Consider the following 18,427-nt stretch of genomic DNA (forward strand, 5'->3'; position numbering starts at 1 on the left):
CTGCACCAGAATGGGTTTATTCCAATTCTGTTTCCTCTTTCTGTCAGTGAAGTCTACTTATGAGAACATCACGAACTGACTGAACTGACTCTGAAAGTCATTTAACAGCGGCATATGATTCGACAGCATCCATCATGATTTTTTAAAAGGTGTGATCCCAGTTGGTAGGAGGCTGCTTGCGATATTTTGACGAAGGTTGTTATTATGAACACCAGAGACGCCCCATGTTAGTATATGAAAAAAACTAGTAAAGAGCAGTGAGACGAGTAAATCATGTAAACGAAAAACTGGCTGTAATGGTGGACGTGTCCACAATGAAACTCGGTGAAAATGCCCGACATTCTGGGCCCTACGGTTTGAGGACACCATCGTCATGTATACATACGTGTTGAGGTCACATATATAACATACCTGTATACATACGTGTTGAGGTCGCCATATATAATATGCATCTATATATACGTGTTGAGGTCACCATCTTAATATACATGTATACAAACGTGTTGAGTTCGCCATATGTAATATTATCCATATGTACGTGTTGAGGTCACCATTTTAATATACCTCTTTGCACACGTGTTGAGGTCACATACGTAATATACCTGTATACACACGTGTTGAGGTCACATACGTAATATACCTGTATACACACGTGTTGAGGTCACATACGTAATATACCTGTATACACACGTGTTGAGGTCACTTATGTAATACACATGTATACATACCCGTTGAGGTCACATATGTAATACACATGTATACATACCCGTTGAGGTCACATATGTAATACACATGTATACATACCTGTTGAGGTGACCATATGTAATATACCTGTATACACACGTGTTGAGGTCACATACGTAATATACCTGTATACATACGTGTTGAGGTCACATATGTAATACACATGTATACATACCTGTTGAGGTCACATATGTAATACACATGTATACATACCTGTTGAGGTCACATATGTAATACACATGTATACACACCTGTTGAGGTCACCATATGTAATACACATCTATACATAGTAATGTGCATGAATACATACGTGTTGAGGACACCCTATATAATATACATCTATACATACGTGTTGGATATTACAGGCACCACGTGAAATCACTGATCTACACAATCAATGTCACAGCGTACTGATGCAACAGAACGCTGAGTATGAAGAGCTATGCCAGTGAATAAAACTCGCTTGATGTAAATGATTGCAGTAGCACATAAAGCAATTGTAGTTATTTAGAACGGTTGGACGAGCCACATCGAAGTGAAATATTTTACCTTGTGTATTGGTGTGCGTGTGCGTGTGCGTGTGCGTGTGCGTGTGCGTGTGTAAATATATGTGAGTGTATGTTTGTGCGTGTGTGTGCGCGCGTGTGTGTGCGTGCGTGCGTGTATGTATGTGCGCGTGTGTGTAAATGTGTGTTATCCCTGCGCGTCAGCTTGATGCTGGAGGAAATCCAAAGATGAAGCCTGTCTGAAACCCACACGCACGTGTCTGTGCTCACAAACATTATCAAGATGAACCGGGATTCAAACCCAAGATCACAGGTTCCGGCGCGCCAACTCGACACAGCGACGACGACTGGGCCATCAGTGTCCCCTTCCGGGTAACAGCTACCTCGAGATATTATTCAGCTGATGGATCAATACCTTTTAATTGTATTGGAGTTGGTACAGCTACATTTAGTCTCATTCGTTACAGGTGATACACACGCAGGTAACGCTATCACATGCACATTGAGTGTTGACAACGTTGCCAGCGTAGGCGGCACGCAGCGAAGAACGATCCTTCTGTGTTGTGATTCAGTGCATGCCAGTGTATAAATTGACCTTCAAATAACTAATTTGAAATGACACGATGTGTACTTTGTCTTTCAGAACAGTAGCCATGCTGCAACGAAGTATCTGATCTATAATTTTCATTTTTAACAACGTTAACAACGTTTTCCTGTATGTGCATAACATCTGATGAGTTGTATTCTCCGCGTTGTTTGGAAATGCTCAAAGGTCAGCATGGGCAGGGTGTTGATGTGGATAATTCTGCTTAGCGTGCCTTCATGTCGCTCTTCGGATATGCCGACACAGCCCTCAACTGAGACGGCGTCTCTGGATGATCCCCGGGAGATATCTCTTCAGCATGTGTCCAACGGTACTGGATTATCACAGGACCATTCAACAGGCGACAAATTATTCACGGATGATACTGACCTTGACCCGACACTTAAAGATCAACGTCACAACGTCACTGGGAGTACTAGTTCAAGGTCGCGTCAACTTGGGATTTTACCTGTCCTCTTCCCTCCTGTATGGGCGGGAATCATCCAGGCCGGCATGGACATCTACAGCTACAACGTCACTGACGACTGCAAGGTGGAACTTTACCACTACGCCGTGGACCTTCAACGTAGGAAGGACTGGGCTATAAACAGTGAGTAATTTCTTATGAGTGTTAGCAGTGGGAGTGGGCTGATTTTTTCAGTTCAGGTCGATTACATTCGTAGTTAGTCATGATACATTATTTGCACATAATGATAACAACACGGAATAGCAAGCGGACGGTCGTTGGGCCAACACGCTAACCACTGGCCTATAGCACCCTATGACCCTATTATGCCCCAAATATTAATTATGTTTCATTGTTGTGGTCTAAGCTGATGCCACCACAGTGTCAAGGGGCATTCATACGGTACGACTAGCTGGTACAACTTGTTGTAGGCATTACGGTGTAGGAACTGAAGTTGTATACAATTCGGCATCCACTCGGCGGCGGGTTACACACTTATTGCAGCTTCGCAGTCACGATACAATGTTTTGCATGCAACGAATTGTATACAACTAGTTGTACCGTGCGAATGTCGCCTTTTGCAAACACTACATTAAGTCAACACATGAAATTTGAAGGAAGACTAGTTCGATTTATTATTGCATAGGCGACATCAATCAAGTCATGCGCTAGCAATGCGTTACTGCAAATGCGACAAATACTAGTACCCTACATAGTATTGTAAGAAACAGTGCATAATAATGTAACAGTGCACAGGCACACTACATATCTTTCTGAATAAATATCAGATTTAGGCTACAGCAATGAGTCATGCGACCTTTGACATACTCCATTCAAAAGGACTTAATGACAATCACGTCACGTAACACTCGCGTTAAGGTCATCATCTTCCTTCTGTACGTAAGACATGCATGCCCACAGAGACGAGTCCAGTGTCGATTCTCTGCTGCCGTATGTTCTGTGATATATTTTGATCAGGTCCTCTTGGGTGATGTTCGATAGACAAAACCTCTTAAGATGGACACAATGTGGATTCAATGTGTGACCCGACAGGGTCGTGCTTTCAACCAGTAATTGATGTAGTCAAATTCAATTTGTTTAAATAATGTTGAAATAAAAATTTAAATATACACAATGTGTGTCGGTACTCGTTCTATCAACCACTAGTTGATGTAATTAAATTCAATTTGTTGAAATAATGTTGATATATAAATTGAAATATACACCATGTTTGCCCGTGCTCTTGCTATCAACCTCTCGTTGATTTAATCAAATTCACTTTGTTTAAATAATGTTGAAACAATAATTGACATATACACCATGTCGTTGAAAAAGACCTTTATAAAGTGACATGTACCCGAAATGTGTGTATTTTGTTTACCCTTTTCACCTGGTGTCATCACCGATTTTCAGAGATCCATCCAGATATATTTACTTCTGATTTGTAGTGTATGATGCAACTGGTAAGCAAGGTCCTGGGTTAATGAAGGGCTCAGTCACGTGGCATGGGAACTACGACCAATGTAGAGCCGTTCGTCACTCGATGACATCACATGGCCCAGGAAGTGACGTCAAGAGGGAAATACAAGCTCAGTACTGCTCGGCTTCGTTTGATTCCCCTGGGTGGTTGGAGGACTACATAGCTGATCAGGTGACAATGGAGTAGCCTAGTGGTTAAAGCGTCCGCTCTTCGCGCTGAAGGTCCAGGTTTGATTTCCCACATGAGTACAATGTTTGGAAAATAGATTCATGATTCATTTAAAACGTCGTTCACATTTCCTGCGACAATGTCCACAGTACAATTAAATGAACTGCTTCCTATGTGTATTTAGTGGGTTGACCACACCAAGGGGAGAATAGATCAACAAAGTAGCAATGTCAAAAGACATATATTGCACACCGAAAGCTAAGGAAGAAATCGTTTAAAACAAAAGGTGATTAAAAAAAAATGCTTGGCAATGTCATTCAAAAATATAGATAATATCCAAGCCTACTGATTGACGTCGGTATAGAACACAGTGTAGCGACACTTCATAATCACTGTGACTGGAGATATGAGAAACACATATTATCACATTATATAAGCCTAACCCTTAAACAAAGCATAACTCTTTACATCATATTGGAACACGGATGGCCCATGCACCGCAATGCGCTGTGTAGAGTTGCGTCCATTGGGCAGAAACCTATGACTGTGGGTTCGAATCCCTGTTAGCCCCCCTGTTTCTAGGTTTGTCAGCACCATGCATGTGTTCGTTAGTTTCATCAAAGTGGCAAACGTCTGAGACCTTCATCACGTCGGGCTATCCTTCCGCATTAAGCTGACACGCCGTGATATAACGGGAATACTGTTAAAAGCGGCGGTAAACCCAACTCACTTACTCACTCACTCACTCTAGACCGTATAGCAATATACTAGGTTCGCCAGAAGGTTTATCTCGGAAAAGAAATAAAACGTTCTTGCAACTGCAGATGACAATATACTCATGATAGATGGAATCGTATATATTAGTGGCGCCTAGCATGATACACACTATGAGTGAGTGAGTGAGTGGGTTAGTGAGTTTGGTTTCACAATATTTGAGTTACAGCACTGCGTATGGACATGATTTTGAAGAAAAACCTCAAAGTTATAAAGTCCTAAACGAAACCCACCAGCTCGGTTACGGTACGGACAAACCTACAAAAATATAATCAGTGCGAATCTGGATTTGAATCCCGTTCATAGGTTTCTAGTACGCCTTAGGGATCAAACTCCGTACCCCTACCACATACTGAGATGAACAGCACACAAATCGTTGATAACTTCATCACAACAAAAATACCAAATATTTGTCAATGCACTTCTTGCATGTAATGACATTCTTGCATCATGGTGTTGTCTGCTGCAGCACCTGCCGTTCCCTGTGCACCTGCCGCACCTGACAGAGGACATCTGCATCCCTTCTGGATGTGTACAGGAGGATCTCACCACCATCATCAACACATGTAGGTACTATAGGTGTTTCAGTTTGATATCCATTTTGCCAATCTACTTCTACATTCTGCTAATGGCATGGGCGTTGATTGTGAGGAAATAGCCTGAATGATTTATTTGTATTTGATGACGTACTCAGCAATATTGAGTAATGAGCCTCGATCTAGGCAATTGACATACGATGTATTGCATCAACCAAAACAGCGAGCCTTACCATCCGATCGCGTTAGTCGCCTCTTTCGACAAGCATGGGTTTCTGAATTCTTACCCGGATCTTTACAGTTAAATGCATAACCATTTTCCAGAACGCATATAAAATACAAGACTGAATTTTAAGGAAATAAAACAGCAAGATGTTGATGATAAGAATATACTTGTATAATCAGTGTGATTTATCTTGCTTTATTGCATGTGCAGTTTACACACCTTTCTTGTGCTTTATGCACAGAGAACTCTCGTCAGGGCATCGTTGATGTTTCCGTAAAATCATCCGCATTGACGTAGGTTATGGAATCATGGATACACCGTTTTGTCTATATAATCGTATGCAGATGTTCCATGCAAAAATTCACTTAGTAGCACAGTAATTAGACCCGTGAAGATCCGGGATAGAATAGGTCTTCAGCAACCCATGCTTGCCGTAAAAGGCGACTATGCTTGTCGTAATAGGCGACTAACGGGATCGGATGGTCAGGCTCGCTGACTTGGTTGATGCATGTCATTGTGTCCCAATTGCATGGATCGATGCTCATGATGTCAATCACTGGATTGTCTGGTCCAGTCTCGATTATTTACAGACCGCCGTCATATAGCTGGAATATTGCCAAGTGAAGCGTTAAACAAAAACAAAACTTAGTATTTTCGTTTCAGATAAGGACCAGTCACAAATCAACATCAGCTTGGTCAGCATCACTTGCCAGGAGGACCTGCGACTTGTTGACGATGCGGCGGCCGTATTCTCTGTGTGGGTATATAAGCTGTTGCACTACCACTGTCTATAAGCCGCGTGGAACACCTTTGACCATTTAATGCAAGTATGCATATAAACAACAAAGACAAAATCTTTTTCATAATCATAATTAATCTGATCAAAGAGCAGAATCCATTGCACGATTCCGACTATATCATTAGCCTGTATTTATGAATCAAATAGAGATGATACTAGGTGTTCGCGAGAAGGTAAGCGTATCCTGTCCCATCGGTGACGCCCGACTGAAACACATGCAAAAGCAAGTCACTTGTTCACAACTGTTTGACAAATGAAATATCCATCATCTGGTTATATCTTTGATCTATCCAATTATCTTGTGAGCGAGACCCATCCGTATGAGGCGTCGTAATTATCTGTGCGGAGTTGCGTCCCTTTGGCGTGACAGAAACCTATGATCCAAATTCACCCTGATTATGTTTGTAGATTTGTAAGCATTGCACCCGTGTTCCTGGGTTTCAAGAGGTAAACGTCTATCTGCATCACTAAGGGCTTTCCACTCACATCACCTTGACATCTTTCATTTTAATTCTTCCAGATGTGTCCTTGCCTCATTTGCATCTTTAGTTTTGCTCGGAACCATGGTGACTATCATTGTAAAGCTGACAACTCCAAAGGGAGAGGTTAAGAATACAACCCAGGTAGGATTCTTCAGCAGGAGAGGAAGTGTCTTCTCGGTTGCGCGTCGTAACAGCGTGCGCTCAAATAGGAGTAGCGTCTTTTCACGCTGGAGTAGCACCCACTCCAAACGGGGAAGCAATCACTATCGACTGGACAGTGTTAAACCGGACTCTGTGGAACACCTTGACGTCGTTGAGGTGGATGAGAGGTCCGCTAGCGTGGCTGAGACGAGCTTCACAGTGGGTAATCACGAATCGACAAATATAACCATGGCAGAGGAGGGTTGTGTACGTCAGGTACGTTCTCAAGGAAATGATTTAGAGTAAGGCCGTTTTTAACATTATTCCAGCTTAATATGGGAGGAAAGCCCGAAGTGATGCAGGTCTCAGACGTTTACCGCTTCGGTGAAACCCACGAGCACGGGTATGGTGCTGACAAACCTATAAACATAATCGGGGCGTACCGGGATTCGAACCCACAATCATAGGTTTCTGGCGTACCTAAGGGACGCAGCTCTTCACAGCGAATCCTGGCGCCTTAGACAACTTGGCCACCCGTGCCCCCGAAATGATTTCGAAGACAAGACAATCAGCAAAATAAAACCGAAATTACTGGCCATCATATTGATAACGACATTGTGCAATTACAGTTTCCACCACATATGTAGCCAGCCAACGCAGTCAATTATGCTTTCAACAAAAATATATTTAGCAAATCGCACAAACGATAACCGTAATACCAGTTGTGAAAACCAGACTCAACATCTATTTGGAAAGTATTTTTAATTTTGGACTAAAGAATGAATGGTAAAACATCCTATATGTGCACATTACTTAATTCAGAATAGTCAGCTGCAGTCTATCGACGAACTGCCAGTAACTTATTCATCAGTCAAGATGGAATATATACAGCGCAGGCAAAATACCCAGACAGAAGAAGACCCATTAAAAGCAGGCTCTCGGAAAATAGGTGAGTTTCGTCAATGTCAATGTTAAACCCCAGTGTCCCTCTTACCGGTCGTCACAGTCAGGAACTAGTTATAAACACCCCTCCGTAATATTCACTGACTCATTAAGCTCATTCCCAGGTTTGATCATTAATATCTTACATAAAGGCTTCTGGTTCAGGTGGGGTGATCACAGATACGCTGTTATGCTTCTCCTTTCCCAACAACGTCGCATCGGTGCTTGGAGAGGGAAACACAAACGTTTTGTTCTGTCTCAATGGGGTCCGCTTCCTCTCCATCTCCTGGATTGTCATGGGCAACAGCATCGGTTTCATCCACAAAGCTCCCGACACTGTTGGTAAGTGTGTGACTTAATGTTTTGAAGTTTGGAAATAGGTCCTTTGTTCAAATCAGTGAAAACTATTTTAGCCATTTTCAGAATTTTGATTTTCAGAGACATTTTCAGATGTCTCTGAGTTCCGCATTGAAACCAACTGACGATCAGTTTGGACGGTTCGTGCTTAGGATACTGATTACGTGTATAAAAATGGATACGTTGATGCGTCTTGGCCTGTTTAATCTGTTTAAATTCAATTAGTAAGGAAAAATGGATGGAACTGCCATCACTTTAGATTGTTGTTCGACACACAAGAAATGGTAATCTTATATGCGTCAGTTGGTTGCCAGCTCACGATTGACAGAATCCAGAAAGCATTATAAATTATTTCTTACATGAAGCAATGTATTCTTTTGAATGGATATGATCTATTTACATCCACGTGAAGATCCGGAGTAGAATAGGTCTTCAGCAACCAAATTGAATGCTTGCCGTAAAAGGCGACTATGCTTGTCGTAAGAAGCGACGAACGGGATCGGGTGGTCAGACTTGGTTGATGCATGTCATCAATCCCAACTGCGTGGATCGATGCTCCTGATATTTTTCACTGGATTGTCTGGTCCAGACACGATTATTTACAGACCGCCGTCATACAGTTGGTATATTACTGAGTGCGACGTTAAACAACAAACAAACCAACCAACATCCACGATCTGTAGAGGATATGACATTTGGCCTAAGAGACACATACTGACCTAAAAGTGTAATTAACATAGCTTCCTTGTCTCCAGAAAACAGTGTAACTGGGGTGGAATTTGCACAGAGTCTATGGTTCCAAGCCATTATCAACTGTACCTTTGCAGCTGACACTTTCTTTATACTCAGGTGATGATACTGTAACAGTTATTCATGTCGATCCAATTCCATATAAGATAAAGTGCGGCTTTATTTAGAATCGTAAAGTGGTACGTGGCACAATGCCACAGAACAGTTTCTCCACCTACGTATCTGCCTCATGCTTCACAAAAAAGATGTGTTCTGAGTTGTGATTTAAAAGAATCAAAATGTTTAGACAGATCTGATATAAATAGGAAGATATAAATATGCGACCGAACAACATTTGAAGAACTATCAATATATTATCTAGACATCTTAACTTGCCGACGATGCATGTTCATTGTTAATTTTGAATTTTGAAATTAATATAAAAGTGTGGTCACATTTTGCCCAATTATGACACAAGACACATCCTCATGATAATCTTTTATCTCCACAGTGGGACGTTGCTCTCCTACAACTTCTTGAGAGGAATTAAGAAGAAGACTGCAGCAGGGGAGAAATTCAAAGTCACACCGAAGCTCATCATTCTGTTTTATCTCCATCGTATTGTTAGGTATTGAAAGACAATTCCTCCCACAGTATGATCATGAAACGTGTGACAGATTGCTACACATAATATAGAAGGCCAATTCTGATAAATTATTCATTTCAATCTCACTTTCAAAATCGTTGATTATGTAGAATGATAATGAGGTGTATGGAAATGTCATATGACACAATGTTACACAGAATGCACATATTTAGCTCCCCCAAATGTTCATGTTAGCTCATGTCATAACGCGATGACAATCGTCCATCCACCCGTCGTACAACTGTGAACTTCCAACATCTCTTACGTTCCTGTTGCTTCTGTCAGATCAATCGTGTCGATAATGTAGATTTGGCCTTCTGGTTATCCAGTTCTTCATGTATCAAAATGTAATGTAATATGTACTGAACAAAACATTTAAGCATCATGAATATTTTTAGGAATATTTTTATGAAATTGTGTACCCAGTCTTCAGTGCAAAAAAATATCCCCCTAACTGTTCATGTATATTTTGTAGAAACATTATTTTTGCGTGTTCTTGTTTCCCCCATAATGGAGCAAATACGAGGGGCGTTTAATAAGTTTTGCAACAAACAATGACAACATGTGGCAGGTGTGACACTAGTCATAACATCAGGTTGACACGTGTCATAACAAGTTCCAGACACACCAATAAGTGAGATGTAATGGCTTCGTTCACCTAATGGTGGTCACAATCATGGATTCTCTCAGACATGAACAACGTGCTGTAACATAGTTCCTTACCAAGGAGGGATGCAAAGCAAAAGAAATCAATATGTGAATTATGTGGATTCGAACAGTTAAATCACCCACCCTACAGCCCAGACTTAGCCCCAAGTGACTATTTCCTGTTCCGGCAAATGAAATCTGCCCTACGTGAAAGACGCTTCCAGGATGACGAGGACATAAAGGCTGCCATAGAGGCGTGGTTAGAGGGCCAATCTGCGGATTTCTATAGAGGTGGTATTGAAAGCTTGAAGGACAAATGGAATAAGTGTATTGAGGGGAATGGAGATTATATTGAAAAATATAAGTGCAAAAGATATTCTGCGACTTGGTCTTATATTGAAGTTGCAAAACTTATTGAACGCCCTCGTACGTGTAGAAAATCAGGTAATTTAGGTAAACGGAGTTCAAGAAGCATGTGGACTTTTTCATTATTGTTCATCATCTCGTGTAGAATATGGCCGTGTTACTTGGTGGTGGTGATGATCTTCACCAACATTCTTCCTTACATGGGGCAAGGACCTCGATGGAAGTATGTCAGCAGTACCATCAGCCAGTGCAAGGACCACTGGTGGGCCAACGTCTTCTTCTTCAGCAACTTCTACAAGGCAGATGAAATGGTGAGAAGGACATGTATGCCTGTATTACCTGCTGGTTTTATTTCCTGATCACGTACCTCTGCGTTAGTTCAATCGCATTATCACTTGTTTGTTATTGACAGAATTTATAAATCATTTATCAAAGTACTAATTTCACGTACAATTCAGGATAGTCTGTGTGGGATGTTCTACTCTCATATTTCGTATTGTAGTGTATGAGCTGGACATACTACTTGGTAAACGACTTCCAGTTCTACCTCATCTCCCCTTTGATACTCATACCTCTGGTCAGGTAAGACCTACAGTTACCTCCCTTTCTATATGAGTTAATTGCATTGTCAGTCTTTTCATGATATTTACAATGGTGTATTTATAACAATATGTGGAAATGGAGGCAACTCTGGGATAGACCAATTTTTACATGTACATATCCTTATTTGCAATAATGTACTTATTGTACATAAAGATTAATTGTTTGTATTTTATAGATAATCAACTTTGTTCGGAACACTGAATTTATCTCATTGAACTCTGATAGTTATAAAATCGTTGACAGAAATTCAGAAGTTCGAAGAACATGAGGACGTAACACATATTATGGATAACAACTTCTTTATTGTTAACTTTGTAACTAAATTTTAGTGTTACTTCTTGTCCCTTCCTCAGAATTATCATTGAAACGTTACAAAAAAAGTGAAGTAATTGTTATCATAAAAAGGTCGTTAGAAGGAATAAAGAAGTTGTTACATGTAAAAACTTCGTTACAAACAGCAGAGAATTTGTTATGTGGGACATGGTTAAGGTCAATGAATTCAGGGAGAATCTACTTTCATCGGATATATTTTGATTGCTTGAGGGCTTTTGTGGCACAGTTCTTTCTGATATTTGTAATGCAGTGACATCTCTTACAAATGCAACACGTCAAACTGCACGGTGTTATGAAACGGAAAACTGTATAAATTGACGAAATTCCGATCTTGGTTTGATAAACATTGCAAATTTCTAAGATATGAGGATAGATTTGGGGGACTGTGTATTTGGCATTTAAATGATGAATCATCGTTCCGAAAGTATTTTTGTATGGAAGAAATATGTACAGGTGCACACAAAAAAATAGTAATACGAATCTGTAAAAGATACATTACTTGAAAATAGACGCTCCGTTTAGATTGGGTTCTCATGAACAACGAATTGGAACTGGCAGGTATATTTGAGAAGCAAGAAATGGGAGATCATGTAAAATCTGTGAACTGCCATATATAGATAAACATACATGAAAGATGAACATAATTTCTTACTCATTTGTAATAAATACCAAGCATTGCGACGGTTGTCCATTACTTTAAAATGTTAAGAATATCCAACAATCCACAAATTTAATATGTTTTAAGTTGGTGTAATTATTAGTTTTAGTAGTGATTATTTTGGTGACTACGGTAGTGAATCACAGCAGCTATGATTACGCGCATTTCCTATACGGAGCTAGACGATAACAGCTAATGGAGTGAATACGGTAATTGTCTGCATAAGCGGTGCGCGTTTGAATTTACATTGTTATAAAGTATAGAGGATGACTATAACTGTATTTAAAGGACTACGGTAATGAAATTGGCGTTAAGTCTGTGTTGTATGAACTATATTACTCTTTACAATATATTCAAATACTTACTTCATGAGGAAAAATAACCTAAGAAATACGGAATGCGTTGTTGTAGCCTATTCTGTTAGCGCGCACGGGAGGTAAAGCTGCTCATATCACCTTTGATCGGTGGACTGTCGGAAAATATTGAATAACCGATCACGTATAAAATAAATCTTGTTTGAAACAGTTGTGTTAACTCTAGGAACCGTTTTGTGACAAAGCTAAATGTACGCTATGCTACTGCACGAAAATATAGACTGTACATGCATCTGGCATGTTGGACAGATGATGATAGACATAGAAGGGGAATATAATCATCGATGTCGAAATATAGGAGAGAGATATTGGTTTCGTGTATTAAACCAACACATAAACCGGAGGAGCCAAAGACGAATTGCACTAAAAACATCATTGGATAGTACCTAAGTATTAAACGGTAAATAATTTAGAAATTGAACATATTATATTGAGCCTTACAATACGGCAATACTGATTCAACTTAACTCTATCATTTTAAAGACAATAATATCAATGATATGAGAAGTTTAGTCATAAAATAGGAATAATTGATGGTTTGTTACCTTGTAACAAGAGAGAGGAGAGCTGTGAGGCCCTTAGGGTTTATTCAAGCAAGTGTGCCGAGGACTAAGAGGTCGCCTTCTGCCTAAGCAGTTTCGGCTGACCTGTCCTTCTTTGCCGAGAACCAACACCCAAGGAGTTCTGTACCATCACAGCTCTACTCGTCTCACATTAATAATTACTTTGATTTTGTAATTTAATTTGTCTTGGTTATCTGTCATATGCTGTCAAAGTTGACTACACAAAACAGGTGGTAATAGAACAGTTTCAGTATTGCCTAACAAGTATTGATTTTAATTATGGTTTAAGATGATGGTCAAAACCTGCGCCAGCTAGTTATAAAACATTCATCAAGAGAACAAGGGCCGGGGCGGACGTACGCGCTGAATTTATCTATGATTACGTAGTTTACTGTTCGCGTGAATCAGCTCGCCAAGTGGCAGCCGTCATGGCCGACCAGTGGCGATAAAAACGAAAAATACTGGTCTAGCGACTTTCGAATTTTAGAATTTCCTAATTTTGTGAACAAATTTTAAAACTATAATGAAATATATGCACTGTAATACATCTTAAAACATTTATCAGTTTATATATATCAAGCAATAATAGTGAGGTAGTCTTCGCTGTAATATGCTTTCTCATATAAGCATATGGCCTATTACTTCTGAATATTATACTACTACTACTACTACTACTACTACTACTACTACTACTACTACTACGTCCCATAAAAACATGTCATGACAAACAATAAAGGTGTTATCAACAACCGTTTCATTTCTTTCTGCGAGTTATAGTTCAATATATAGAATAGATACGTAGTGAATGCAAATCATTTATTTATTTAATATATCCTTGAAACCACGACATATAGGACCAGTATTATGTTATAAATATAAAGGTTTCAGCATGCACCCTTAATCAAATATTATTTGCAATGTAGTTTTAACTTACACCTAAAAAGCAATACCCATCATATCGTTGGGAAATCCCTTTGCTTTTATGTCGCGCCAATACACTCATTCCACCTGTTTTCAGATCACCACCTCTTGGTTTTACCCTTCTCGGGTTTCTTGTGGCCACACAAGTTGTATCTGTTGGTATTCTGAATAACAAGATTAACGGAAATATGCTGAGGTAAGCAATCCTGAATACAAAGCTACGACACGATATGTTCTTGGGATCACTTGCAGCCTATTTGAATACATCATGACAAAGCCATTTAAGTTTCTACAAGAAAACTCCAATACCGAAAGACCACTATCCCAGTGTTCAAAACAGCAAAATGCCTGTAGATACGACTCCATCTCAGATCGAAAGGTTTACATTGTCCTCTTAAGAACAGACCATTTCATATTCTGGGGTGGGTTAAAACATCTTGCAGGTTATCTTATAATCTTATAAGGCGGATTATGTTTATTTCACCAGTTTCAAGCATAATTATTTTTTTCAATGTATACTCTGGGGCAGTTTATGTTTCATAAAATGCCAACATCTAGCGCCACTACCCCCCCCCCCCCCCCCCCCTCTTTGATTCATTAGCTCACACCTACAATGTATCACTTAATTTTAGGATGGACAGCGGGTACTTCTCCGATGTGTACGCCAAGCCCTACTGCCGGGTGGGCGTATTTGCTATCGGGATGATGCTGGGGTATATCTTAAACAAGGTGGAAAGAAGAGTTTATCTCAGAAAGGTAACGACAACAAACGTACACATGGTTAGATAATAACTGCTTTGTATTTATTAATGATATCCTATGTCCTATGGTAGAGTTTGTGTCCACTGCATCCATTCAAGTCAAATTCAACTTGTAGTTTGCACTTAAATACTAGTATGTGACGTCTTCTTATCTAGTCAGTATTTACCCTTCTTAAAGAATCTGTTGTCGTGTGCATATTCACGAGCGGGAGTAATAAAATATTTTCTTCCATAATTAAATGAATTTTATTTTTAATATCTTTACTAATAGTAGACATCCTGTTCTGTGCTGGAACATTGATATTGTATTTGAGGCTTGTCAAAAGGATGTAATCCAATCCGTTTTAGCTGCCACTTCTACTTGGGTGGTTGACGTCGATGTGCACGATGACCTTCGTGGTGTATGTAACGTACCTGGAAAACCGAGTAGGAGGGAGTACATGGACTGCCCCACAGACAGCCCTGTACGAGGCGTTTGCCCGCCCGGCCTGGGGTCTCGCTGTCTCCTGGCTTATATTTTCCTGCAGCATTGGACAAGGGGGTACGTTTGTGACATGCAAATATACACACAGGCAGGAATGTGCAACAGTGTTTTAACATAGAAGTTAGGATAAGGGCCATTGAGGAACGCTGAAACGATCAATGTTTTAGATAGTTAAATGAGTGACAGCCAGCCTTCATTCTTACACTTGCTGTACATTTCTTTTGTTTGAATGCGAATTCCAATATCAAGAGAATGCAGCATTCGACTCGAGATTTTTTATGTATATGGTAAGGGTGTTGTCGCTTTTATTTAACCCTTGGTGTCATTCGTAATGCTTTCCTTTTAATTCTGTTTCAGGGTATATTGGTAAGTTCCTATCTTGGAACTTCTTTCTTCCCCTGTGTCGGATCACATTTGGGATATATCTTATCCATCCTCTCGTCATCGTTGTCGTCCTTGGCGCAACCCATAACCTTGTGTTTCTCTCACCTTTGGAGCTGGTACGTTTCATTTAAAGACCATACAGAGGTGGTAGTGTCCTTTTCAATGAAACCTGGAATATTTTCTGAATGAAGCAACCCTTCTTTGACTTGTTTACCTCTTACCCTGTCTGGGATAAAATAAGGACTGATCAGCCCGGATTTTAATGTCATTTTAGTGAGTGGGGTATGCGTGTTAAATGTCGGCATACTATCTCACAGTCATATTAGCAAACAAACATACACACATGTATACATGTCGCTACGTGAGTATAATAATCTTGAAAGCGACGTTAACACCCATTTCACCTCTCCTCACCTGTTTTCAATTCTGATTCTGCACTTCAACTATAGTAATAGCGAGCTGTTACTGATGCGCCTGATTATATTTTTTGGTTTGACAACACCATACCAGAACACTATAAAGCTATGAGTACTGAAATACTGTTCAAAGCGGCGATAAGCCAAACTCACTCACTCGTTCAATTGATATATTGCTGTCAGTTCTTGAATTTGTTGTGGCTTCTATTTTGTTTCACTGTTTTTCTTTGTGTAACAACAATAAACATATATTACAAAATCTTATACTTATATGCCGTGCGTTCCAGCATAAAATATGATAAAAATGAGTAAATGCATTTAGAAAGCAATGCAATGAATCTGGCCTGATATGAAATATTTGATCGCAACCTTGACCTTGAAAGGGTACATTTATCTGTACATCCGTGTTCTTGTTCTTTTCCAGTGGCTGTTCTGTGTGTCCATATTGGTGACGGCCACGGCGTTGGCCCTGGTGCTCATGTCGTGTGTTGAACAACCTTTCGTTAGACTGGAAAAACTTATACAGACAATTGCTTAACAAGATTATATACTCATGTCCATTGCAAAATGGTTCTGAGAATAGTCATATCTGTATTGTCTTTAAGTAATAACAACTCGTGATCAAACTATTCGGGCCTAATCACAGGCTCATGCATAATATATGATGTCCACACATATTCTTATTTAATTCTGTCATGTTAGCAAGTATATTTAATTAAGTATTATTTTTAAAGTAATGATAATCGTGTTGTTGTTGTACATATCTATGATCAATGCGAAAAACAACTATCTACATATGACGCATCATGACGTTAATGAGTACAGATAATGTGCTACTTTCATTCGATCGAAACGTTGCGTGTTTCATATTTAGATTTCAAGTGCAAAAAATCTGATAACCCAGCCTATAAGTACTTTGTCTAATTAAGTATATCCTGACCATTAACAAAATATTCAGTTTAACATCCACTCAAAGTGTTCAGGTAATTAAAGGCCCATGTCAAATATTGATTCCAAAGCCAAAGTAGTTCAAACACAATTTTATTGTATTTTCGAAGGAAGGTAAAGTGACAAGTGAACGTATCTGATTTTGAGATTAACTGGAGGCTTCTTTTATCCGTGTGCAGCATTCCGCTATCTCGCTCCCAATTCCCAACATGGGTACAATGTGTGAAGCCCATTTCTGGTGTCCCCCGCCGTGATATTGCTGGAGTATTGCTAACTACTGCGACGTAAAACTAAATTCACTCGCTCACTCCATCTTGCTCCAATCCGAGATAGAATGTATTATTCGTCGCTGTTGTCAACTGCTACATGGTGCTATAAAGGTAGCTTGTCATGTTGTGCACACTGAACATGCTCACTTTTAACAATAAATGATCCAGAATCTTTAACATGCCATACTTATGTGTTTTTTTGTTGTTTTTTCTCTCGGGTGCAGGATACGCCGCTAATGTGTCATTTTTCATATTTTTTAAAATTTAATTTTTATGTTTCATATTTTCAAATACAGACATTTTAAATAGGAGTATTACTAAATGACCTATTTATGGCATGCATGTTATTCTACATATATTGTTCCTGTACTTCATTTATAGATTCACAGTTACAGTTCTATAGGTAAGATCTACAGTTCGCTCTGCATTTAGCGATGACAATATAGGCATAATGTACCATTTATGATAGACTATCTATATAGACTATCTATCACTAATGGTCCTAGGGGTTTAATACAGGTCCAGTGAATGGTTTATCGATATAGGGACTTACTCATTACCCCAGGTACGGGCAAGGTAAGCATTGTGGCCCCTTCTCTGGTTGATATCGAACCTGTTCTTTATTTCTTTTCACCTCTTGCAGTTTATCATCCTTTAGTTTGTCGTATTTATCCCAGTTGAAATGTGATAATCATTTACTGTTCTTTTAAACTCTTGATATTGGACGATAGGTGACAATAAACATGTAGGTGACAACTCGCATCTTATGAGTGAGTGAGTATGGTTTTACGCCGCTTTTAGCAATATTCCAGCAATATCATGGCGGGGGACACCAGAAATGGGATTCACACATTGTACCCATGTCGGGAATCGAACCCGGGTCTTCGGCGTGACGAGCGAACGCTTTAACCACTAGGCTACCCGACCGCCCCTCGCATCTTGTGAGTATAGTCACAGATTCACAAACAAACACACCGAAATGTTTCCGACAATGCCGCACTACAGGTTACAGGAATGTATGTTGATCAGGAAGGGATACAATGCGACGGAAACAAACATACAAATAAATGAAAAAGGACAAAATAATTTCCATAATCATAAGAAACCTCCACTAAAAGGA

The 18,427-nt window shown here is 39.7% G+C and overlaps 1 protein-coding gene across 1 annotated transcript; it reads left to right on the forward strand.

Annotated features, from left to right (window-relative positions):
- The first annotated feature begins 1,911 nt into the window (after nucleotides 1-1,911).
- LOC124115775 lies at nucleotides 1,912-17,484 on the forward strand. The gene is made up of 16 exons (XM_046476894.2): nucleotides 1,912-2,443; nucleotides 3,748-3,950; nucleotides 5,191-5,287; nucleotides 6,147-6,240; nucleotides 6,803-7,181; nucleotides 7,728-7,854; nucleotides 8,013-8,189; nucleotides 8,960-9,053; nucleotides 9,445-9,561; nucleotides 10,739-10,904; nucleotides 11,096-11,175; nucleotides 14,143-14,241; nucleotides 14,678-14,801; nucleotides 15,155-15,347; nucleotides 15,648-15,790; nucleotides 16,515-17,484. The coding sequence occupies exons 1-16, from the start codon at nucleotides 1,984-1,986 to the stop codon at nucleotides 16,626-16,628; spliced, it is 2,667 nt and encodes an 888-aa protein (XP_046332850.2). The 5' UTR covers nucleotides 1,912-1,983; the 3' UTR covers nucleotides 16,629-17,484.
- The last annotated feature ends 943 nt before the right edge of the window (nucleotides 17,485-18,427 follow it).

This window comes from Haliotis rufescens, unplaced genomic scaffold (genome assembly GCF_023055435.1).
Source record: "Haliotis rufescens isolate VD_foot unplaced genomic scaffold, xgHalRufe1.0.p SCAF_4, whole genome shotgun sequence".
In the NCBI taxonomy this organism is placed as follows: domain Eukaryota; kingdom Metazoa; phylum Mollusca; class Gastropoda; order Lepetellida; family Haliotidae; genus Haliotis; species Haliotis rufescens.